The sequence below is a fragment of the Podarcis cretensis genome (assembly GCF_951804945.1).
Source record: "Podarcis cretensis genome assembly, chromosome: 5".
NCBI classification, from domain to species: Eukaryota; Metazoa; Chordata; class Lepidosauria; order Squamata; family Lacertidae; genus Podarcis; species Podarcis cretensis.
Window position 1 is genome coordinate 93,573,544 of NC_137174.1, and position 25,736 is coordinate 93,599,279.

At 44.9% G+C, this 25,736-nt stretch overlaps 2 protein-coding genes across 15 annotated transcripts in view; one reads left to right on the forward strand and one right to left on the reverse strand.

Annotated features, from left to right (window-relative positions):
- MCF2L2 (MCF.2 cell line derived transforming sequence-like 2) overlaps nucleotides 1–25,736 on the reverse strand; it is a 218,911-nt gene that overhangs the window by 110,723 nt on the left and 82,452 nt on the right. The gene's annotated exons all lie outside the window — the stretch shown is intronic.
- Nucleotides 1,430–25,524, forward strand: B3GNT5 (UDP-GlcNAc:betaGal beta-1,3-N-acetylglucosaminyltransferase 5). 4 transcript variants are annotated; one of them, XM_079978191.1, is made up of 2 exons: nucleotides 1,430–1,708; nucleotides 21,868–25,524. In XM_079978191.1, the coding sequence occupies exon 2, from the start codon at nucleotides 22,189–22,191 to the stop codon at nucleotides 23,320–23,322; it is 1,134 nt and encodes a 377-aa protein (XP_079834317.1). In that variant the 5' UTR covers nucleotides 1,430–1,708; nucleotides 21,868–22,188; the 3' UTR covers nucleotides 23,323–25,524. The 4 variants fall into 4 exon arrangements, with proteins under 4 accessions (XP_079834317.1, XP_079834320.1, XP_079834318.1 ...); XM_079978194.1 differs by lacking the exon at nucleotides 1,430–1,708 and adding an exon at nucleotides 7,173–7,196; XM_079978192.1 differs by lacking the exon at nucleotides 1,430–1,708 and adding an exon at nucleotides 18,663–19,207.

The following is a 25,736-nucleotide window of genomic DNA, read 5'->3' on the forward strand; positions in this document are numbered from 1 at the left end:
GCGTTGAGCCATCTACAACGGGGGGGGGGGGACTTCCTTTTTGCACTCCCCCCGCTCGCTCCAAATTCAAAGATCAAATTTCCCTTTTAAGTCCAATCAATTTACTCACGGGTTGTTCCTTTGAGTCCAAATCCGAAATTTTCAAAGAAGAAGTCGTTGCTCTCCGCCGAATGGCATGCGGCTTCGCTGGGCAGGGGAAGCATTGGACTCACAGCACCACACCCCCCCGTCACCCGCTCCGCAGCCTTTAAAAAGGCTCCTTCGCGGGTCGGGGGGGCGCAAATGGTGCCCGCCGAGTCACCAAGTCCATGGGCATCTCCGCCCATGGTTTTTGAGGGTCCCCGCGTCGCCGGCACGGCAGGACCCGACCCCTACCCAGCCGACTCCCTCCGGAGCTCAGAGGGAGTCCGCCATTCGGCGATGGCGCCGACCTGGAAGTCCAGGCCTATCTACCTCAGTACTGCCTACACTGGCTGGCAGGTCTCAAGAGGGATTTAGAGAGTAGTCTCAACCAGCCCTACCTGGAGATGCCAGGGATTGAATTTGGGGACTTTTTGCATGAGGTGAGCTACATGCCAGAAATAAATGTCCCCAGAATATTCCTCAGAAATAAACGTCTCCGGAACAATCAGCTGCCTGCATTCAGTTTACTGCCATTTAATAAAAGCTGAAGGGACGCAGGTGGCGCTGTGGGTTAAAGCCTCAGCGCCTAGGACTTGCCGATTGAAAGGTCGGCGGTTCGAATCCCTGCGGCGGGGTGCGCTCCCGCTGCTCGGTCCCAGCGCCTGCCAACCTAGCAGTTCGAAAGCACCTCTGGGTGCAAGCAGATAAATAGGGACCGCTTACCAGCGGGAAGGTAAACGGCGTTTCCGTGTGCGGCTCTGGCTCTGGCCAGAGCAGCGATGTCACGCTGGCCACGTGACCCGGAAGTGTCTCCGGACAGCGCTGGCCCCTGGCCTCTTGAGTGAGATGGGCGCACAACCCCAGAGTCTGTCAAGACTGGCCCGTACGGGCAGGGGTACCTTTACCTTTACCTTTAATAAAGAGCTGGAGACGTTGTGCTTGCTCGGTTAAAGATACTAGAGAAAAACATAACACAGGTTGACCAACAGCTCAGAATGTGCCTCAGCAACTGCGGAGGGAGAAATTGCAAGCCATGCCCTGGTATCGGTTCCTGGGCGTACACAGACACTGCAAATTAATTCTCTTCTGAGATGTAACTTCTCGAGAACCACGCGCATCTTTAAAACGAAAACGAGCTAAGCCATTCCCCAAAGGCAGGCGATTTTCTCAGCGTGAGAAAACGATGGAACAAGCAGCGTCCGGGGCAAACAGATCCAGCTGGAGAGGGCGAAGTCCTGGGGCGCATTTTCGGGGAGGCTGACTCCGGAGCGAAGCGCCCACAGCGCAGGGCTGCCGGTTTCGAAGAGGGCGGAATGCGAATTGTGTCAAGCGGGGGAACTGCCTCCGCTTTTAGGAAGTGATTCTGGCCAATCAGCTTCCTCTCCAGGGCTCGCCTAATCCTGCCCAGGCGTGAATGGAGCTCAGTGGCGCGCCCGGCCGGGAGGAAGAAGGAGCGTGAATGCGGGGTTTCCCCCGGCTTTCCTCTCTCTCTTCTTCGCAGGCGCGCCTTTGCTTTGGGGCTCCCGAAGAGAGGCCGGAGGAGCGTCCCCTTGGCAGCCGGGTGGTTTCTCCAGCCTTTGCGAGGGTAAGCCATTCCCTTCATTACATATCCGATTTTTAAAAATACTGTGTCGGACAGAATGCTTTTCTTTTCGGGAGATGGGCTGGGGAGCTTTTGCCGAGATCCTTCGTAAAAGGCAGCAACCTGATGGGAAGTTTTTCTGGGTTTTTCACATTTTCCTGATGGGAAGTTTTTCTGGGTTTTTCACATTATTTCGAAACTTCCCAGCAAGTTCCTGCGCTCCGCCCCACCCCACGAGTTTTTCGGAAAGGGTGACTATTAACGGAGCCTGAAACGCTGCAAATAGTTCACGAGGACAGCCTATTGTCTAGGATTTTTCCCCTTTCACGCCTTTTGAAAAAAGAGGGTCCCTTTTATGGCCTCGTTTGGGCTCCCATCTCCTTTGGATGCGCGCGACCATTAGCTTTTAAATTCCCGAAAGTAGGTGTGGTAATTGACTCGCTCGCTCCGGGAAAAGTTATTTGCAGCTGAATCGCGCGTGCCTTTCTGGGTTTGCTTTTGCAATCGCCATTCCTCTTTCTCTTCCCTTTTTGGAAAAGGAGGAGACTTCCCGCAAAATAACTCTTAAATTCAGCTGCAGGGACTTTTCCCGCTACCCCCGACTGATCCTTCACCTCGTTTGGCACATTCTCGCGCCAGTCCCTCCCGGCTTTGTGTAGTTGCGGGTGTTCCCTCCCGGCAAAATCGAGCCGATCCAGCTGCCTGTGGCTTCTGGCGAAAATTGCAACGTCGACCCCAAAGGCACGGAGAGGAGCCTCCTCCTTTTTCCTCCTCCAGCCTTAGGGAACGAGACCGATTCCCCCCGCATGATAAAAAAACTTTTGCACAGCCGGGTCTCTGCAGAAGGCCCTCCCCCTGCCCTCTGCTTTTCATTTGAATTGCCTGTTGTGCAAATCTTGCTTTTCCCCCCCCACCCGCCAACACTAATGGGAAGGCGAGTGCGCTTTCAAGCTTCTTTGCTTAGGCAATCCGACGCATTCTCATTTCTGCGTCGTTGGGGCTATTATACTTTGCAAGCTACCCGGAGCGGGCTAGTTTCTCCCACGCCCCCGACTAAGAGGGCAGGGAAGGGATTTCGCCCCTTCTTCGTTTAGCATTTTATTGGGTGGGAGGGATGGGAGTGGGAGCAAAGAAACAAGAGAGTTCCCACAGTAACAGTTTTAATCCTTTGCAGCAAAATCGACAAGAGTCTTGGGGCACGAGCAACAGAGTCCATTGTGGCATCTGCTTTTGTAAGCCGGAGGCCCATACAGCGCCATGAAAAAAAATAAAAATTGCTGCTCTTTTAAGACGACCTGTGGAGTTTCCATAGTAGTGTTTGGTTTGGGAGGAGGAGTTGCTCCCTTGGTTGGCTGGAATTTGCTGGTTCCTTTGGCAGCCTCTGCTGTCCCCTGCAGGTGGGATCCCAAATGGATCGCATGACCCTCCCCCCTCTTGCAATCTTTTAAATTGCACGGAGGAGACTTTTAATCTGAGTCGTAGGTTCGAGCCCCGCCTTGGGCGAAAAATTCCTGCATTGCAGGGGTTGCTGGACTGGATGATCTGCATGGTGCCTTCCAACTCAACAATTCTATGACTCCCTTGAGAGAGGATCTAGGTAGCCTGTATATGTTTAACTCTGCCACAGCAACATACGATGAGGTTATTGTAGCACATCCACTCCCACCTTGGGGCTCTCCGAGTGGGTTTTTTTTTAAGAACAACAACACTGCAATTCCTTCCAACAGTTTGACTTCATCCCCAAAGGTGCACTCTGCACTGGTTCCTGAGACAGGTGGATGCTAACCAACTGCTCCTACTGGCTTGGGGCTGATAGGAGCTGCAGCCCAATACATCTGGAGGGTGCCAGGTTGCAGTCTGTGTGCTACTCTCTGGCTAATAATAATTATTATTATTATTATTTATACCCTGCCCATCTGGCTGAGTTTCCCCAGTCACTCTGGGCAGCTCCCAATCAAGTATTAAAAACAATACAGCGCTAAATATTAAAAAGTTCCCTAAACAGGGCTACCTTCAGATGTCTTTGAAAGATAGGATAGCTACTTATTTCCTTCACATCTGAAGGGAGGGTGTTCCACAGGGCGGGCGCCACTACCGAGAAGGCCCTCTGTCTGGTTCCCTGTAACCTTACTTCTCGCAATGAGGGAACCACCAGAAGGCCCTCGGCGCTGGATCCCAGTGTCCGGGCTGAACGATGGGGGTGGAGACGCTCCTTCAGGGCTTGCAGACTAAAAATGGGTAACCATCCTTCTAACTTAGCTTTGCAATTAGGGGAGTGTAGGTAACACCTGTCCTTTAGTTGTAGCAGCTGATGAGAAGGGACCAGGCCCTGCCTAGCTCTGCTTTAGGCTGTTTACACAAGAGATGTTTCAATTAAAGGCTTTTTTTTTTTCACTTCTCTTTGCGATCTCCCATACCTGTAATTGAAAAGTTAATTGGCTGGAGTATACAGCTGGGTATTTGTTACTTTCATTATTATTGTTATTTTTTGCTGTTTTCCACACCTGTAATTGAAAAGTTAATTGGCTGGAGTGTACATGAAAGTCTACAATTTGTTGTTTGAGAGTGAATTACGGGACCTGTGAAGAGAGGGGTGTGGAAAACATTTTGAGCGCTGGTAAGCCTCTGCTAACTTTGTCAACCTGAATTTACTCGAGGCCTTTTTCTTTCCTTTTTTTGTTTTCACAGGCATTTCTCAAGTTGTAAGAAAACACACACATTAAGCCTCTTCCCTCCCCTCACTCCTGTTGCTAATGGAGGCCGATGATTCTCAGAATATTATTTTGTGCCCATCCTGAGAACAAAAATTTCCATAGTGTGTGTTAATATGGTTGAGAGCCTATAGGGAAGTTTATGCTATATAAAAAAAGGTACTTTGCTGATTTATTGGCAGTCAGCTTTTGGAACAACATGAAGAGCTTCCTGGAGTGATGGTGGAAGCGAGTGGTTGCTCTGCATTCCATGCCTGTGAAGGCATCAGTAGAGCAAGCCCAAGAATATCTCTGAGGCTCTCCAAGGAGAGGGTGACATTGGGCTTTGAGAACCAATGGCAGCGATTATAACATTGCAGCAGCCTTCCTCAAACTGGTCTTCTCCATATGTTGGGCTACAACTCATAGAATAGAATCATAGAGTTGGAAGAGACCACAAGGGCCACCGAGTCCAACCCCCTGCCAAGCAGGAAACACCATCAGAGCACTCCTGACATATGGTTGTCAAGCCTCTGCTTAAAGACCTCCAAAGAAGGAGACTCCACCACACTCCTTGGCAGCAAATCCCACTGTCGAACAGCTCTTACTGTCAGGAAGTTCTTCCTAATGTTTAGGTGGAATCTTCTTTCTTGTAGTTTGGAGCCATTGCTCCGTGTCCGCTTCTCTGGAGCAGCAGAAAACAACCTTTCTCCCTCCTCTATGTGACATCCTTTTATATATTTGAACATGGCTATCATATCACCCCTTAACCTCCTCTTCTCCAGGCTAAACATGCCCAGCTCCCTTAGCCATTCCTCATAAGGCATCGTTTCCAGGCCTTTGACCATTTTGGTTGCCCTCCTCTGGACACGTTCCAGTTTGTCAGTGTCCTTCTTGAACTGTGGTGCCCAGAAATGGACACAGTACTCCAGGTGAGGTCTGACCAGAGCAGAATACAGTGGCACTATTACTTCCCTTGATCTAGATGCTATACTCCTATTGATGCAGCCCAGAATTTCATTGGCTTTTTTAGCTGCCGCGTCACACTGTTGGCTCATGTCAAGTTTGTGGTCAACCAAGACTCCTAGATCCCATCACTCCCATCACTCCTGACCATTGGCTATTGTGGTTGGGACTGATGGGAGCTGCAGTCTCAACATTTGCAAAGCTAAGCAGGCTCTGGTATGGTTTCAAACCGTGCCTTCATTATTCACCTTTAGGTGCCAAACGTTCCTTTTTAACCAGGCCTTTGGCTGATTGACATCCAACGCCCTTTTAAAATGTGTTCGGGAGGGCGGTGTTTTTGGGTTGTTTTTGTTATGTATTTTGTGTTTTTATATTGTGGTTTATATGCTGTAACTGCCCTGAGACCTGCGGGTATAGGGTGGCATGCAAATTTAATAAATAATAATAATACATAATTTTAAAAAACAGGATGTGTTGAGATTCGTGCATTGCTTTGGTGCTTTCCAACTCTACAGTTCTATGATTTGGGGGTGGGTGGGCACCAAGTTGTAGAGGGCTGCATGAGAGGGAAGAGCTGTAGCTCGCTGGTAGAGTAAATGTTTTGCAAATAAAAAAGTTCCCGGTTTAATGACAGGGATTGCCTGGTAGGGCTGGGAAAGGCCCCTTGCTTGGAGAGCTGTGGCCAGCCATCAGAGACAGTACTGGGCTGGATGGTGGTTTAAGAAAACCTCCTCTATTCTTAACGTTGCTAAAGGCAAGGGTATTTATTGTATATACAAAATGGAATATGTGCAAATAATTCCCTGAGGTGGTGATAAGCAGGGATGTATATGCTGATATGATAGCAGAAGTGCAAAATAACTTGCATTATACCGTATTTTTTGCTCTATAAGACTCACTTTTTCCCTCCTAAAAAGTAAGGGGAAATGTATGTGCGTCTTATGGAGTGAATGCAGGCTTCGCAGCTATCCCAGAAGCCAGAACAGCAAGAGGGATTGCTGCTTTCACTGCGCAGCGATCCCTCTTGCTGTTCTGGCTTCTGAGATTCAGAATACTTTTTTTCTTGTCTTCCTCCTCCAAAAACTAGGTGCGTCTTGTGGTCTGGTGCATCTCAAAGAGCGAAAAATACGGGGAATTGGAACAGGTTGTAACAAAGCAGTTTATGGCTACATCCAGCCTCTGTTTCCATCCTGTACCATGAATGGGTAGACACTGTATTTAGAAGGCAAAATGTGAATTCAAATCCAATCCTCGTTAGGTCTTATTAAGTCACTGTTGCTTCCATTCCCAGTTGTTACAGCTGTATAGTAAAAATCACTCAAGGGATAACTAAGATAAATATTGTTGTGCTGCCCTGTATTTGATGGGTTCCAAAGATGTTCTGCATGTGACGTTAATTATTTATACCTTGCTTATCTGTCTGAGTTTCCCCAGCCATTCTGGGCGCCTTACAGCATTGTATATTTCTCATGCCAAGAATATTAGCCTCAGCTTTTGGTAAGAAGAAACAAGCTAATGTGTACATTTAAGCAGCTGCTTTTATTAAGAACGCGGCTAAAGACTTCTGTTGTATGGTGTTGAATATAGAGCTTAGGGATTGTGGTAATAACTGTGCTTGCAAAATTAGTTCATTTCCTATAGTAGCCATCTGTTTATGGCAGACACAGACACCTCCCCTCCACCAGTGTTTCCTGCTCTTAAACTTCCTTTATGTATCTTTCACTAAATTAGCTGACTGAGTGATGTGAGCGTGAATGGTTAAAGAGCTCAAAGGTTGAGGGGAGAGCAGAACGTGGAAAAAATGTGAAGGTCGCTGATCTTTTGTCTAAAATGCTGTAAGTACGTGGTCTACACTGTTCCTATTATTTTGTGTGTCAGCTGCAATGGTGGGTACTTGTCAAATGTAAAGGTGCAGTCTTGGAACATTTTTTGTTAGAGATAACCCCATAGTTGGAGGCTGCCTTGTTGTTGTTTTGCAGACACCTCCCCACCCCACCCCCAATCCTCCCTTTATTTCATTGGTGCTGATAGCATTAAAGATTATTCTGATTATTTGGGTGGGTCTTTGTGTGCGTGTTCTGCTTAGTACTGTGCTATCTTGACTAAAAGCACATCTGTTTTCATATCAACTTAATTATCATGGTATTTCCACAAAAAATCTTCGAATTATGGTATGGTGATGTGGCGGAGATTAGTCCTCTCCCCTTGCATAACTAAAGTTCCCAGGAGTTTTCTGGGGGAGAGAATAACTGTTGCATCAGTTCAGGTCTATGTGTAGATTTGCTTTGGCTTAAGCATAATGGCAGTGGGAACATCTTGCCTTGATAAGAGTCCCATGTAGTTACCGTACTCCTTCAAAATATGTTTCCCATATACCATTATCTCTCTGCTCTGTCCTCCTACGGTGTAGCTTCGCTAAGAGATTTGGTGTGGTGTGGTAATAAGAAGCTCTTTTGCCTATTGAATAAGCTCTCTTGCTTATTGAGTAAGATAAAGGGAACCTGGGAGATGCTTCGATACTTCTGCATTCCCAGTACAAAAGATAGTGGCTAAACAACTGCATTTAACACAGAGTGGCTCTCTAGCTGCTGCTAGACTGCAGCTCTTATCTTTCCTTGATCACTGGCCATGCTGCTTGGGGCTGATATGAATTGGAATCCAATAGTATCTGGAGGACCACATGTTCCTCATCCCTGGCTTAGTCGATCTGGAATCCAGTCCTTGCATGGCCACGGATGTGCCGCATTGATTTTAAGTATTTGTTCCTAGGCTGTAAAATTTCATGAGTGTAGCAGTGGCCTCCTTGCATGCAGCTGTTAAGAGGAAGCAAAGTGTGCACTCCTAATGGGGTGGCAAGGGATGGTCTTCAGATGGTTCCCTCCCTGCGAGAAGTGAAGCTACAGGGAAGCAGGCAGAGGGCCTTCTTGGTGGTGGCGCCCGCCCTATGGAACGCCCTCGCATCAGATGTCAAGGAAATAAACAATTATCTGACTTTTACAAGACATCTGAAGGCAGCCCTTCAGTCGTAAACCAATTAGCTACGCCACGCCAATTATTCAACAATAATCAGGTCCCCCCCCACCCCACAATCTTAGAAAATGAGTCAATGAAAATTGACCTTGGATGCTGGACAACTTTCTGTTATCAAATGGAATTGGGCTGAATTCTCTTTTGGGACAGGTTTGCAAACTAAAAAGGCCTCTTAAGTAACTGTTGGGTGGCTTGTCTTAAAGCCAGCTTGGTATGCTGCATCTACAGTTCAATCATTTTCAGTATGCATATTTCCTGTAGGCTGGTTCACACAACAGTTTCTACATGATTCCAGCCTGCTTTTCCCTACTCATGAACACACTGCTGCATATGATGAAACTCATGTGTGAAACACTCTTTGGAGGATTCTTCATATTGGCATGGCCATCTGACATTGCATCCTACATGCTGGCTGCTTTTTGCATGTCATGGTAAGCCATGTTTTATGGCTTACTAAGAATGCACAGATTGCTCACAGCTGACTCCTCCCTGCTTGTAAGCAGATGCAACAAACCCCAATCCTTGGGTCCTGTGTCCAAATTGGGGGGGGGGGGCTTATGCTTCACTCCAAATAAAACATGACCTAAAGCCAAGATTTGTTCTTGGTTTACCAGTTGTTCATCTGAATGACAGTGTGTTTGAATTCCTGGCTTGGACATAACAGGTCAACCAGGGATTGTTGCTGAGATCATTCTTACTAGCAGGGAGGAGTGAAGCAGTCTGTGCATTCATGGCAGCCCACTAACCATGGCTTGCTGTGATATGCTAATGTTGCCAGTCTCTTAATTGCAGCCTCCACAAAGACTCGCAAGTCTGCTTCTGCTTTGGTCAGCAATGCACACAAATCCATCCTCCAAATTTTCAGTTTACAGGGAACTCAGTCTTGTGTCTGTCTGAGCTATGGAACAGGGAGAAACTTGAGGGACAAAGAGATCCCCCATTCTCCTCTCCTGGCCTAGATAACTGTTCCAGTTACGAACAGGATAAGTGAATGGCCTTTGCAAAACAAAACTAATGCATGCTGAAAGTGCAGCAAATGACAGAAGTGAAAGTAAGCCTATTGTTGTACGAGTAGCTCCAGATATCAAGTTGCGTGCCTATACACTATAGTGTGCTCTAGCTATTTGAGTTTTAAAAACACCTAAAAGCTATTTGCCAAGTAGTGTAAGTTTGATTGTAATGTAGTTTTGTTTTTCAGGCTTTGTATCGAGTCAGTCTGTTGGTCCAACCAGTCCAGTAGTATCTACTGGCAATAACTCTTGGGTAGAAGTCTTGCAGCTGAATGTTGGAATGATTCAGGACAGGTCCATGAAAGCACTTCTCCATTCAGAGCATGATTAAACTATGGAACTCCCTCGCCCAGGAGACAGTCACCAACCTGAATGGCTTTAAAAGAGGATTAGACAAATTCATGGAGGAGAGAGCACTCAAAGACTGTTGGCTACCATGTCTACCAAGCTCTGCCTCCACAGCTTGAAGTAATAATGCTTTTGGAGACCCATGGAACAGCATGCCAGACAAGATGTGTTATTGGCTCGATCCAATATTGGCTCTATTTATTTTTCTAATTTTTTTTTTTATTAAAGATTTCTTAGTTTACTTTTGTACAGTCATACCTCATGTTACGTTTGCTTCAGGTTGCGTTCCGGAAGTACTGGAAAGAGTTGCTTCTGGGTTTCGCCGCTCATGCATGCACAGACGCGCAAAATGATGTCGTGCACATGCGCAGAAGCGGCAAATTGCGACCCGTGCAGACACGGGTTGCGTTCTTTTCAGGTTGCAAACGGACCTCTGGAACGGATCCTGTTTGCAACCAGAGGTACCACTGTACATGCATTGTCTCTTATTTCAGGTTGTTTTCTACAGATCAGTTTCGTTTGATGTGAGACGTTAGTGGTTCAGTATTGGCTCTTTCTTGACACCTAACTGATCCTTCTAACTGGAGGTGCTGTGTTTCATCCCTGCTTGCAAAGCTCTAAAACTGAGCTATGGGAAGCACATAGGATGCTTTGTTTGTCAATTACTGGCTAAGTGTGCTTTTTGTTCCAAAGCTGTAGTTCTAAGAAAAAGTCTGGCCAGCAGCCTTCATTTAGTGCCCAGCGGGTGGGGGGGACCCAAGGCCTGCAACTGGCTGGTATCGTTGAGGTTCATTTGATGTCCAGGTTGAGCGAATTTGCTGTTTTCCACAGGCAAAGTTTGTTCTGAGCTAAGGCACCAGTGAAGTAATCTGTAGGCCAGAAGACACAAGCTAGGTGAAGGCTGGATCAATATAATCTGAAGGAACCAAGATGTTGAGGGCTTGCAAGTTTCAATGTGCTATAAAAGCTGAGCTCCGCACACAGCAGTGGGTGTATGCCAGCAGCTTGGTATGTAATGGGTGTTAACACTGACTAACTTTTTCCTGTGACCATCACATGCTCATGTAAAAATAAGTACTGAGGAGTGAAGCTAGGGCTGGTTGAGTAATGCTTCTATAGATGGCTAAATAGGCTTTCTGTGCCTTGAGGAAACCATTTCTGACCATGTAAGGTCCTTTGTTTCATGTGGGTTGTATGCCTGTACTCTTAAAGCTTTGTGCTTAAACATGCTAGGGGGACAGAGCGAGCCAGGGCTCAGTGACAACTGATCTTGGCAAATGGAATAATCCATACTATTTTTTTTTGGGGGGGGGGGTGTATTGATTTGAGAAAGCTATTTCACTTGGGTAAAAGGCACCACAAAATTTGACGCCCTAGGTTAAGGACATTGGCAGAGCCAGTGTTCTATCTAGAGTAGCATCCTGTTCTCACAGCGGTCAAGCCAGGTGCCCGTGGGACGCCTGCAAGCAGGACCTGAGTGCAACAGCTCTCTCTCCACTTGTGAAGAAGTCCTGAGTCTTCCAACATTCAGCTTCACTAGATGTCCCTGAATTCTAGTGTTAGGGGGGAGGGAAAACTTTTCTGTGTCCAGGGCAGCTGTCTACCAGCTCCATCTGGTATGGAGGCTGAGACCCTACCTGCCCACGGACTGTCTCACCAGAGTGGCGCATGCTCTGGTTATCTCCGCTTGGACTACTGCAATGCTCTCTACGTGAGGCTATCTTTGAAGGTGATCTGGAAACTATAACTAATCCAGAATGCAGCAGCTAGACTGGTGACTGGGAGTGGCCGCCAAGACCACATAACACCGATCTTGAAAGACCTACATTGGCTCCCAGTATGTTTCTGAGTACAATTCAAAGTGTTGGTGCTGACCTTTAAAGCCCTAAACAGCCTCTGCTCAGTATACCTGAAGGAGCGTCTCCACCCCCATTGTTCAACTCAGACACTGAGGTCCAGCTCCGAGGGTCTTCTCGGTGGCACCTGGACTGTGGAACGTCCTCCCATCAGATGGCAAGGAAATAAACAACTACCTGACGTTTAGAAGACATCTGAAGTCAGCCCTGTTTACAAAAGTTTTTAATGACTGATGTTTTAATGTATTTTTAATCTTTTGTTGGAAGCCGCCCAGAGTGGCTGGGGAGACCCAGCCAGATGGGTAGGGTATAAATAATAAATTATTATTATTATTACTATTATTATATTTTCTCTGTCCGCTTTTTTGCGCACCATGTGTAATTTTATACCCCGCTAAACACTTGCTTTTTCTCTAAATGGAAAAAGGCACAAATATTGTAACCTTTCCTCGTAAGAGAGTTGCTACAGACCACAGCAATCATTTTGATTGCCCTTTTCTAAACCTTTTCCAGGACTGCAGTATCGTTTTTTGTAGTGAAACGGTTGGAACGGCACACAGTATTCCTTGTGTGGTCCAAGCATAAGAAATCCTAATGATCCCTAGCATGGATTTTGCCCTTTTTCACACTGACACACACAGGGTCAACATCTTAACTGAATTATCTGCTGTGGCCTGAAGGCCTGTAGACAATACTGCACTAGTTGGACAGATGGTCTTGATTCAATGTAAGACAGCTCTTTCTGTTCTTATCCTGTGTGTATATATAAAAAAACCTAGGGTAATTGAATAAATGATTTAGGTCCAAGATATCTGAAATACTTTCCCTGTCCATTTTCTCAGAGGTTAAGGTCTGCATAGGGGGCTTTCCTTGTGCCCCGCACCCCCCAATTGTGGAGGGCATCTAGCATTTTCATAGAATTGTAGAGTTGGAAGGGAACCCAAGGGTCATCTAGTCTAACCCCCTTCAGTGCAGGAATCTTTGCATTGTACAGCTTTCACCATATGCTGAAGATGCACCTCTTCACCCTGGCCTTTTGAAAGTTAAGGTGTTTTGTTTTGTGGGATGCACCTCTTTAGCTGAATCTGTACTGACCTGTTCCATTTGGAACTGTTTCACTTGAAGCCCACCTTCGAACTAGGGAATAAATTTCATAAATGAGTAAAATAAAATGATTCTTTTTTTAAGAACCAGTGACAGGTTGGAAGCCGCCTGAAAACCACAGTGTGCTGAGTGGTTTTATGGGGAGCCAGATGCATGTCAAACTGGAACGTGTCCAGAGGAGGGCAACCAAAATGGTCAAAGGCCTGGAAACGATGCCTTATGAGGAACGGCTAAGGGAGCTGGGCATGTTTAGCCTGGAGAAGAGGAGGTTAAGGGGTGATATGATAGCCATGTTCAAATATATAAAAGGATGTCACATAGAGGAGGGAGAAAGGTTGTTTTCTGCTGCTCCAGAGAAGCGGACACGGAGCAATGGCTCCAAACTACAAGAAAGAAGATTCCACCTAAACATTAGGAAGAACTTCCTGACAGTAAGAGCTGTTCGACAGTGGAATTTGCTGCCAAGGAGTGTGGTGGAGTCTCCTTCTTTGGAGGTCTTTAAGCAGAGGCTTGACAACCATATGTCAGGAGTGCTCTGATGGTGTTTCCTGCTTGGCAGGGGGTTGGACTCGATGGCCCTTGTGGTCTCTTCCAACTCTATGATTCTATGTGCACATCCTGTTTCTGTTAGCACATTTCTATGCTATCCTATCCATGTACAAACGGTGTAGTGTATATAGAGGGGATATATACTTTCTGCTGCTTACCCTAGCAGAATGGGGAGGTGTCTTTTGTGTGGCTAATGTGTGAGAGACACACAGAGACAACCCTGGGATGGGGTTGCTGACATTAGAAACCTGAAAACTATAAACTATATTGCAACCTTTTTCGTCTGAAGACACTTTTGAAGTGAAGGTGTCAAATAAAACACTATGGAATCTAGTTTTCTGTGTTAAACCATTCAGCATGAATTTGTTAATTTCTTAAATTTATATCAAGGCTTTCTTCTGTTGTGGAACCCAAGACACCACATGTGGTAATCCAGGCAGTCTCCCATCCAGGCACTGACCAGACTCAGACCTGCTTACCATTAGCAAGGTGGTTGCCTCATTTGCCTTCAGATTACACTCTGGGGCAAAGTCTAGCTTCCAGTCTTGCATTGCACATTTTAATACAAGAGTACAGTGGTGCCCCGCAAGACGAATGCCTCGCAAGACGGAAAACCCGCTAGACGAAAGGGTTTTCCGCTTTGGAGGTGCTTCGCAAAGCGAATTTCCTATGGGCTTGCTTCGCAAGACGAAAATGTCTTGCGAGTTCCTGCGGGGTTTCCCCCCCTTTTTCTAAGCCGCTTATCAGCTGATCTAAGCCGCTAAGCCGCTTAACAGCTGATCCGCTAAGCCGCTTAACAGCTGATCCGCTAAGCCGCTTAACAGCTAAGCCGCTTAACAGCTGATCCGCTAAGCCCCATAGCCGCTAATAGCGCTAATCCGCTATTTCGCAAGACGAAAAAACCGCAAGACGAAGAGACTCGCGGAATGGATTCTTTTCGTCTTGCGAGGCACCACTGTAATATGCAAACCAGCTTGCATGGTAACCCCACTCAGGTACTGTACTCAGTTACACAGTCAGTAGGTGACTGCTTGGGCAAATTGGGAGAAGCATCCAGAATATTCCATTCCCCAAGATGTATAAAAGGTTGCATATTGAGGGCACAAAAATGCATCAGTCAAGGGTGTGAGGATGAAAACTGATAGTTTTAAAGGTTATAGGGAGTGCAAGGAAGGAAGTGAAGCCTTTTCAAATCAGAGTTGCTTCCTGGAATTGCACACTGTGTGCCTTGTGGGCTTTCTACACTTACGCGTTAAAAGACTTTAAAAACCACTTCTACCTTGACAGTTTTCTCATGGTTTCCTTCATGTGTCATTACATTACTATTCCATTAATCCACCTGGATGCAAGGCACGCTGTCTGAGCGAGGCTTCAGAAATTGTTACATACAGAAGCTTTCCATGCCCTGACACTTGCGTAACTGTTGCATGACACAGTGCATTTGCAAAGGCTACAAAGCTCAGCCCGATATTTAATGAAATGTTGTACTTTTGATCAGAGGGTGTATTTTTTTGTGATTGAAGTACAACTTGTACCAAAGGGATGTTTGTAATGGACTAGAAACTGGGCGTGTGTACATATTTAATTAAAAAACCCTTTAATTATAACTGGAATCCGAACACCGGGGGGGGGGGAATCTTTGTTTTTGGCAATAAAGTATGCGATTAAGTGTAAGCACTGAAAATATTTTAACAAGAAATAGTGAATGTGCATTCCCGTAGAACTTTCATATTTCTGATTTAAGACATTTTCACTATTCTTTCTCTCTATTTAAAGAACAGCTTATACAACTCCTGCAAGAAAAAGAGCGTTCTCCAATAAATGCCACTAGGATGGCATTCTGAACACTTTAAATATTAGAGCCCTCTGTTTGCTACTCGTGTCATCCTTGGGGGAAGGGTGGAGATTAAAAAGTACCAGCATTTCTAACTTTGTTTTGAATTGATGCATGTAGTCCAAACTGATAATCGTTTATACCTCTCCTGGGGATAAATGGGCAAGCTGCCTTGAGTGCCTAGAGGGAGAATCCTGGATTAGGTAAGATCTTTAGTCTGATCTAGTAGGGCAGTTCTTACATTTTAAAAAAAGACTATTTACTTGTTGCCAGAAGAAAATCTGAGCAAACCTTTTGTCATTACGCCTCTCCATTTCCTTCTCTGCCTCCTGGTTCTCCCAAACCCTCCATGCACGTTTAGTTACCCTCAACAAGTTTCATGGTCAGAAAGCTTCTCTTCCAGCCCAATTTCCCCTGCTGCATTGCGAGTATAAATATGGGAGAATCCTAGGTATACCATTACGAGTTATTTGGAGAGCTGCTGGGATCCCAGTGTTGGGATTATTTGGGCCTTCCAAGATGCATTGTTATTGGGCATGAGGAGTAAAATCACAATGGATTTTGTGCTTATTAATGTCCTACTTTGCTGGCACTAGTCATCAGCATGACTTGTAGTGTGGAGATGCGCCATTTTGGGGAAGGATGTAAAAACCACGAGTGCTTGAGTAGAAGTATAGCACAACAGTAGCATGCAGCTGAAATAACTGGTACTTGCCTGCGCTGTGTTAAGAAGGGAATCTGACAGTGGTTTTCAAACAGTGTTCTGAGATGTGCTAGATCTGAGACCTTGAAGGCTTGGCCAGTGCCCCACAAGAACTGAATATGCTCCCTAGCCCACAACATTCCCCTAAATCTTCTGAGAATTGTAGGGGTTTGTTGGCAGAAAAAATTGGGTGGGGGGTGAGCATCACTGGAAGATGAACTTGTTTAATTAATTAGCAACTGGGATAAGAAGAGAGTTACCGTATTTTTCCTTCTATAACACGCAGATTTTTTCTCCTAAAAAGGAAGGAGAAATGTCTGTGCGTGTTATTGAGCGAATGTGTGGTCCCTGGAGCCAAATAGTGCAAGGGGAGGCAAAAAAAAGCAGGCAAAAATCAAATTGCGTGTCTCCTAGAAGGGAAACCTGAAAAGAGGAAGCGGCTGCTTTCCGGCATTCTGCCTCAGGGTCTTACTGCCCACCCACCTCGGTTTCCTTGCTGTGTTTGCTCAAACGAACAAAGAGCAGGGAAAGCCCCTCCCCTCCAGGCAAGTGGAGGGGAAAGCAGAGTGTCTCCGTGCTGCTGAAAACATGCAGGAGGGAGAGAGAGAGCGCGCGGGCTGGCTGGCTTGGGTGGGTAGGTGAGGGAAAACTTTTGCCTTCCTTTCCTCCCTATACCCCTCTCCTGCATTCTTAGCCAGCTGCTTCTCTGCACACCCCTCTCCTGCTCCTTGTCCCTTCTGTGTTTTTCCTTCCCTCCCCACTTAAAATGTGGTTAAAAAGCATGGATCCACATGGATCCTCAGGATCTTTGCATTGGGTCAGCCCAAATTCACCATCAGAGCACATAGCATGTCCATGGCTACAGCCTGCCCCCCCAAAATCACGCACCCACTATTGCCTGGGGCTGCAATGGTGCAAAAACGTGGTTACAAAACATGGATCCACATGGATCCTCAGGATCTTTGCATTGGGTCAGCCCAAATTCACCATCAGAGCACATAGCATGTCCATGGCTACAGCCTGCCCTCCAAAAATCACGCACCCACTGTTGCCTGGGGCTGCAATGGTGCAAAAACGTGGTTACAAAGCATGGATCCACAGGGATTCTCAGGATTTTTGCATTGGGTCAGCCCAAATTCACCATCAGATCACATGTCTGTGGCCACAGCATGAAGCACAAAAATGATACACCCACTGTTTCATTCAGAATGTTTTTTCCCTTGTTTTCCTCTAAAAACTATGTGCGTGTTATGGTCAGGTGCGTGTTAAAGAGCGAAAAATACGGTACCCTGGCAATCCAGATAGATTGGGCAAAATAACGTTGCTTCTCTTTCCGCCCCAGCCCCCCAATAACTTAGGGCTGCTTTCTAGCATTTATTTTTTTTAGCATGCAGGCTGAAACGAACCTTGTCTAGGCAGTTGCTGAGTGTTTCATTTGTTTGTGTAATTTTATGTAACCACAATAATACAGCTTGACTCGTGCTGCGGAAAGTGCTGATTTCAACTGTGTTAAAAAAAACTGCTTCTGCAGCTTTTCTCCCTCCTGTTGCACACCACAAGCTGCAAACCTTGGCTACATCTGTCTAAGTTGTTAATCATAGCACAGGCCATCTACCAGAAAACAAAAACCAAACGGTTCCCTTTCCGCTAGGAGGGTAAATACCATGTGCTGGTTGTGTTCAACTGGAGCACCTCAAGACTGCTTCAGGCCAGCTGCATCTCACATGATGCCTGAATTTCTTTGAACCGAGACAAAGATCCTGTACTCCTCTTACTATAAATCTGAAATTATAAGGCATTTAGGCTGTTGCCAGTTCTGCAAGCAATTCCCTTTCTTGCTAAACCTCTACCGAGGAATGGTTAAATAACAGCTGTGATGAATATTATTTAGAATATAATGCTTGTCTGTTATGGGTTGGCCACCCACGGTTTAATTAAACTACTTCACAGATAACGTTCCAAACAACTACAGGAATTTGTGAGTTACTTGTGAGAGGAGACCAAGCTGAACTCTTTAATTTGGTGTAGAGTAGTGGTTCCCAACGTGGGGCACACGCCCCACAGGGGGGCAATTCGTGAATGAGTTAGACCAAGTTAATGGCCTTTTAGGGTTCCTCCACGTGAACAGGAGTTCGCTTTTTGAATAATATTATATGTCATAGAGATTTTAGAGATGCTTAGGTGGGGCATGGCAAAAAAAAAAAAAAGAAAGTTGGAAACCAGAGATGCCTGGCTGTAAGCCTGCCCTGCTTGTACATTGAATATGCACTCTAATGCAAAATACAGTACAGTGGTGCCTCGCAAGACGAAATTAATCCGTTCCGTGAGGCTCTTCGTATAGCGGTTTTTTTGTCTTGCGAAGCAAGCCCATTGACAGCGGATTAGCGCTATTAGCGGTTTAGCGGCTTTTAGCGGATCAGCTGATAAGCGGCTTAGGGCTTAGGAAGGGGGGGGGGAGGGGGAAAAACCCGCAGGAACTCGCAAGACATTTTCGTCTTGCGAAGCAAGCCCATAGGGAAATTCGTTTTGCGAAGCGCCTCCAAAACGGAAAACCCTTTCGTCTAGCGGGTTTTCCGTCTTGCGAGGCGTTCGTCTTGCGGGACACCACTGTAGTTGCTGTGCATTGCTTTTAAATTCAAAATTGTGTTTCTAGCCACCATGAGGCTGAGAGTTCTGCAGCTTTGGCTTATAGGAAGACAGGCTTTCCCCCTGTATTTCTTTCTAGTTTTGTTTCTCCTGTCACAAAGGGCTCTTTCACATTGCCTCAGGTTTTGGGGAAGAGTAATACAGGTGTGGATTCCTGCTTCACCACATTACCAAGCCACAGTGCGGTCAGTGACTTGCAGGTTGTTTCGGTTGGTAGTCCTGAGCTTCACTGACGGAACAGTGGTTACACTTGTACAATGCTGTTTTGCATGACTTCTGCTTTCATATTTGTTAAGGGGCTTTTGTGGTTTTTTAGGCAGGGGGATCAGAGTCCTGATCATGAGATATATTCAAATTCAAAGTGGTTTAAAACACTGAGAGGGCAGAGGAATAGAGTCCCCTGTCTATCTTGCCTATCTCACACACAGGCACACTCACTCTGAAATGGTAGTTAGGGCCTCTCATGGACCCAAATGGAGACCAAAAGTAGCTTTAACTGGACCCTAGCAAACAGATTATAGTGAAACTGCTATTTCAGAGGCGACTGCTTTATTAAATTTCTGGCCTTGTGACGTAGCGATCAGTCTGATAGGGTGATTAGCAATAAAGTTAGCATGGTGCTTTATAGATGTTATTTTTCAAATTGTCACAGCACAGTGCTTTATGCTTCATTTGGGAAAAACTGGGTAGTGATAGAGATCAGATCTTGCAATGTGGAGAATGAGTGAAGAAAACGCTTGTCTGCCTGCCTTGTGATTACCTTCAGGTGTGGTAATAAAAGGCTCTTGTTTTTGTGGGTGGTGGTGGCTATGAACATGCTTCCTGTGTCTGAACAAATGCTGCTTTTTTTGAAGAGCTAGCGCATGCAATGGAGATGGAAGAAGGGCCTGAGATTCAAATTTCACTTTTCTTTCCCCTCCCCCACTTGGACTGTTTATGGAAGCAGGCAGGCAACTGTTTCTCCTCAGAAAGCGTTATGGCCGCCTCAGCCCTTCTCACTGAAGTGCGTCTCTCATCAGGCAGCCTGAGGGAAATTTAGGAGAGACGGGGGCATTGCTGTCACCTCTTCGCCCCTGAGGCCACTGTCCCCAGTCCTCACACAGAAGGCTGGCTTTTATATGTGCCTTTTCAACAAGCAAATCCCTTGCTAGCCATTGGCTTCAAATGGTATCTTACAGCTGCAGGCAGCCTGGGCAAAAAAAGAGTTCCTGCTTACCACACTGGGCTTCCTGCTTTTAGGTATTCTGTTATTTAGTTAGTTAATCTTGCCCAAGGCAACCCAAAACAACCAGACAGAACCACCAACCCCGTCCCCCAACACACATAAGTACAGTGGTGTCCCGCAAGACGAATGCCTCGCAAGACGGAAAACTCGCTAGACGAAAGAGTTTTCCGTTTTGGAGGTGCTTCGCAAAACAAATTTCCTATGGGTTTGCTTCGCAAGACGAAAATGTCTTGCGAGTTCCTGCGGGGTTTTTTCCCTCCCCACCCCCCTTTTCTAAGCCGCTAATAGCGCTAATCCGCTAAGCCGTCAATGGGCTTGCTTTGCAAGACGAAAAAACCGCTAGACAAAGAGACTCGCGGAACTGATTCTTTTCGTCTTGCGAGGCACCACTGTACATTAAAACCAAGAGGAAAAATTAATAAAAGCATCCCTGCCCACATAGGTTAACAGCCCTGCTGCCTTCAGATAAATTCATTTTAGACAACCCATTTGGGACTCCACACAACAGATTTTAATCCTAATAGGCCTGGGAAGGGATGAATTTTCCTAGGAGGTCACAGTTGGGGGGACAGTTGTCCCCTGTTGAAGCACAGGGCGCCTGATTTTGGGGAGCAGAGGGCCGGCTGAAGACAGCACAAGTGTTTAGCTCCATTTATGACCTCCATTGCATCCAAACATACAGACGGTGTTTCTAATTAAACAGCAAACTATGGCACAAACAAAAACCACGTTCTTTCTCAGTACAGGGCCATTTTTAATGCTTCGTGACCAGAAACCTAAGTACTTCTGCTGGTTTCTGCAAGTTCTGGATCTACTAAATCTCGTTTTAATGACTCAACCACTGTAGAATTACATTGGGACAATTGAAGATTTTTTTAATGCAGCCTTATGAAAGATGCTATTTCTTTCTTTTCCTTGTAAAAATCTGCTTGAGGCCATCTTCCAGCCCCCTCCTCAGATTTAATCCTGTACTGAAGAAGCTTTTATGGGTGCATGCTGAATAGGATAGCAGAGTACCTGGCACATGGATATTTTAATTTTTGGCGTGCCTGTTAATATGTTCACGGGTAGAGAAATACTACTTGCATTTTTCCATCATGCTGTCAGGTTTCTCTTGAAATTACACATACACTCAAATAGGCCTGGACGATACATCAACATTTTATCACCCAGGACTGGTATGAGAAGCAGACAGTGATGTTGGCTTCACTCAGCAGTATATCGCTGGTGAAACCACCATACCACTCTGCCCTCATACTGCACAGAGGGAGAAATTTGGTATATTGCCAGATTGCGATGTTTGGCTGGTGATAATGAAAAGCTGGTATCGCCGAGCCCTACACTCAAAACGCCATGTAAGGCTGAATATTGGCAAAGAAATGTACATACCAGGAATACCTTGTTTTTCATTGTCTCGACAATGTCAGAATATCATTTAAATACTTCATGTCTTATTCGTGAAAGTGGTGTAAACTGGTCTTGTAAATTAGCAAAGAATGAGCGCCTATTCTTTCTAGACCAGAGGTTCTCAAAACACTGCTCTGAGCTCCATTCAGGTGATCTGCAGAAAGGCTGCAGAACGCTTTAATATATGTGTACTTATATATCATTTGGAGGAGGGCTTGCAGAGCAAAAGCAAAGATAGGTGTTTGAAGATATTTCCTTCTGAGATCCAGGCTGGTCTGCCAGTAAGCTTGGGCAAGCTGCTATTTCTGCTCCCCCTATCTGCAATATTGGGATAATATTGACTTGCCATGGAGAACTATTAAGAATTAATGAGAATTTGTCTGAAGTGAACCATTGAACTTCAATATAAATGTTCTGTAATGCGATGAAATTCTGTGTACTTGATTACTGCATATCAGATAGTCAAGAACTTATGACTGCAGCAGTTTGATGTTTGACTCCCCAATTTCCATCAACCCCAGCCAGCATGGCCCGCGGTCAGGTATGATGTAAGTTGTAGTCGAGCAACATTTGGAGGACCACAAGTTCCCCACCCCTGGTTTCTGGAATGGCATGGAATCCAGCCATGCATGGGGAAGTGGAAGTGTCTGTTTGATACAAATAAGTCCAAAATTTGAGTAATTATCCTTCACTTGTTGTATTTTTGTATTTTTAGGGGTCTTCTATGGGATTATAAATGTGATTTAAAATGTAATAACATTTCGCTAAAGTATTTTCTTTCCTATATTTTGCAGATGTCTTAAGCCGTAAGAGAACAAATGCAAGGTAATTCTTCGATCAGCTAAAGATGCAGCAGAGCAAAGACTATATTCAGCAGGTGCTGTTGTCCAGACTCTACTTCACACCTTCCGTTCCAGCAAAACAACTTTTGAAGCAAGATGACTTATAAAAGTTGGCGTATGAGGATTTTATTAAGGCTGCTGTCCAAAATAAATATTCATCTACCATGAACACTTCCCCTGAAGGAGAGACTGTGAACTCTTTTGCGAAAACAAGAACTCTGTTTAAAAATAAAGATCCTTAACTGTAGTTGGACATAAGAAGAGTGCATCAGAATGTACATTAATCATAGAAGAGTAAGAAAATGCCAATTTGTACAGCTATTTGCCACTTGTTTTGTCCTGTCTCTCATGGTTTTTTGGGGACCACTTGACAATAGTATTGTGAGCCACATGAAGTCTTACTCTTATAGATACCTCATAAATAGCTATGATTTTGTGAATGAAAGCTTATCTATCAGTAAGGACTTGGATAGGGTAGCAGGCTGTCAATACTTGATCAACCACAAGGAGAAATGTCAAAAGCAAGATGTTCTGCTGCTGCTGCTTGTGAAGTCTTCACCTGAGAACCGTCACCGGAGAGACTCTATTCGGAAAACGTGGGGTAATGAAAGGTACGTCCGTTACTATCTTCAGGCCAACATAAAGACCCTGTTTGTGTTGGGGCAGCCAAGAAACCTTACAGACAGAGACTATATGCAAATGAGGCTTCAAACAGAAGACAAGTTTTACGGCGACCTGATTCAAGGAGACTTCTTAGATACTTTCTACAACCTTACCCACAAATTACTCATGCAGTTTAGCTGGGTAAATACGTTCTGTCCTCACGCCAAGTTTGTTATGTCAGCAGATGATGACATTTTCATCCACATGCCAAATCTTGTTGCATACCTCCAAAATCTAGCACAAGTTGGTGTTCAGAATTTTTGGATTGGGCGTGTCCATCGTGGAGCACCTCCCATAAGAGACAAGAAAAGCAAATACTACGTTCCCTATGAAATGTATCCCTGGCCTGCGTATCCGGATTACACAGCAGGAGCTGCGTATGTAATATCGAGTGACGTAGCAGCTAAAGTATATGCAGCCTCGCAGACTCTTAATTCAAGCCTTTACATCGATGATGTTTTCATGGGTCTCTGTGCCAACAAAATGGGAATTGAACCACAACACCATCCCTTTTTTTCTGGGGAAGGGAAGGCTCCATATCACCCATGCATTTACAACAAAATGATGACTTCTCATGGACATGTAGAAGACCTTCGCTACCTTTGGAAGCAGGCTACGGATCCAAAAGTGAAAAACATTTCCTCTGGAGTTTTGGGTAAAATATATTGTAGAATAGTTAATATTATGCTTCTTTGCAGATTAGACTATCAGGACACATATCCCTGTGTTGCTGCATTTTCCTAATACTTGAATAGACTTGTTGAGCCAAAAATCTGAAATCTCCAGCTCTTTTCTCCCTTGACACATGAAAAATGAACATAAAATATTATGTGAAAACTTTAAATGTAAATGTTTGCCTATATCCCACACTAATCTAATGGCTTCAACAAAGTTTTCTTGGCTCTATTGAACCATTTGCTCCCATATGTTAGAGTGTATTTGTCCAAGAGACTTAAAGAACTGGCTAGATATTACTGAAAACTGTATGTTTACACTTCCAATTCTAAACTAGCTGCAATTACCATATGGAATTGAATTTGGAAATCAGATTATTTGAAAACCATGTACATCTTCTGTTTATAATACGATTTGGAAAGAGCAGGTAAAGTAGGCAGCTCAGATAAATGCCATGATGAAAGTATTGATGTACTAGTTAAATAATGTTTTCTCCCCCACTCCAATGCACAATCACATGTTGATTGTATGTCTTATCAATCCAATGGCACTATGCCTGCTACCACTACCATCACAGTCCATCACAGTGGTAATTCAGTCCTAACTTTAGAAACCTTGATCCTATACAAGTGGTGCTTATGCTGGCTTCAAGCACTGGTTCAAATGAATCCTGAAAAACTTCATCTCTATTTCAAAATTTTGTAAAACAACTAAAAAAAGGTGTAAAATCTTGCAACCAAAGCACTGATCTCTGAACAAAAAAACCACACTTAATTATTCCTCGCCTCCCAGTTGGTCTTCACTGCAAATATATTTTCATCCTCTTCACTTTTGTTAAACTTAATCAGCAGGAGACACTGTTTTATCTGAAAGTGTAGGATTACACAGCACAAGAGTGGCTTCTAAAGTTCAGAAAGGTGTAAAACACACCAATCCATGCCAGCTACTTACATGAGTAAATTCCCCACCCATTCATGTTTTAAGGGACTTTGCAATCTCTGAATCCGAAATAGAAAATGCGTAAGTTCTGCTAGTGCAAGAACTTTTGCCCGCAGAAATGGACTCCCCCTCCCTCTCCTCTCTGCCCCTTAAATAAGTTGTGAGAGTTCCCTCAAACTTCTGGAGCAAATTTGGGGGACATGGGGAAAGAAGAGGGACTGGAAGCTGTTTCTTAGTCGTATGCTGTCCTGTTTTACAGCAGGGATGGTGAACCTCTGACTCTCCAGATATGGGACTACAACTCCCATCATCCCTAACCATTGGCCATGTCAGTTGGACTACAGCTGATGAAAGTTGTAGTTCAACAACATCTGGAGGGGCACATGTTCCCCAGTGCTGTTTTACAGGGTGGGTTGAAAGTGAATTTATTTGCTTGCACCTACCATGCCTCATAAGGTTCTAGGCAAAAGGGTTTGCATAGTTTGGGGAGGGGAGAATCTTGGCCATCTCTCCTCATCGCCCTGTTCCCCCAGGCTACTGGCTTTGCTTTAAAATCCAAATTACATACAATGTAGGGCTAATGGAACATGGATTTTTATTGGTGTTTGATTTCTATATTGCTATAACCAGTTTCAAACAGACATCCCATTGACAGCTAGCTTAATGCCATCCAATAACAGTCGGAATATGCTTAAGAGTTTGGGTCTTGCTAGCAGGCATTTGCTTTGTCTGAAGTGCTAGTCCAGTGACCACAATGCTCAAGTGACCACAAGATTTAAGGCCTAATGTATAGCTAGCACCTACAACTTACGTTGACTGTTGGAAGTGCTGTATGTGTTTTGTGTTTTACAGCAGGTATGTTCTGCTTTTAAAAGTATTTATTAGCTAGCTTTAAAGGGACATGGAGATGGTTTCGTACTACTTTAGCTTGCAGAAGAATGTTTAACAATTTAAAGAAGTTATGAAGGCACTCTTTCCAGGAAAAGAGAGCTCGACATTTTCTTAGCCTTCTGGGTTCAGAACATTGATTGTCTTTATATATTTGAAACTGGAAATTCTTGAGTTTGCCAGTGCTCCAGATGCAAGGTTGTTAGACTTTTATTTTTCCACTTCACAGGTAAAATTGCTTCAGCCTGAATGGTAACTTCGGGTACTAGTTTTGACACTGTTGCACAAAAGTGTTTATTTAAAGCAATTACTTGTTTGGTTTGCAGCTATTTGATATGATTTTTTTTTATTACAGAAATGACTATTTATTCATGACACTTTTGCTCTGTATCACGTTTTGTAAAATACTTGTTTTCAATAAACAATTTTGTGTTATTTTGTAAATGTGTTCTACTTTGATATCTGAAGTCATTGAGGATACAACCTTAAGGCTCCATCCGCTGGAATAAGCAGAATTGGGAAACAGCGGATCTCTGGCCCACCTGGAAGCTTACGGTAACTCCCACAACCTGGTTTAGCAGAAGATAGGCTGGGGTGTGTCCCAGATTAGCTAGCGTTTTAAACCAGTGGTCGGCAAGGTTTATCTTGCCTGGGCC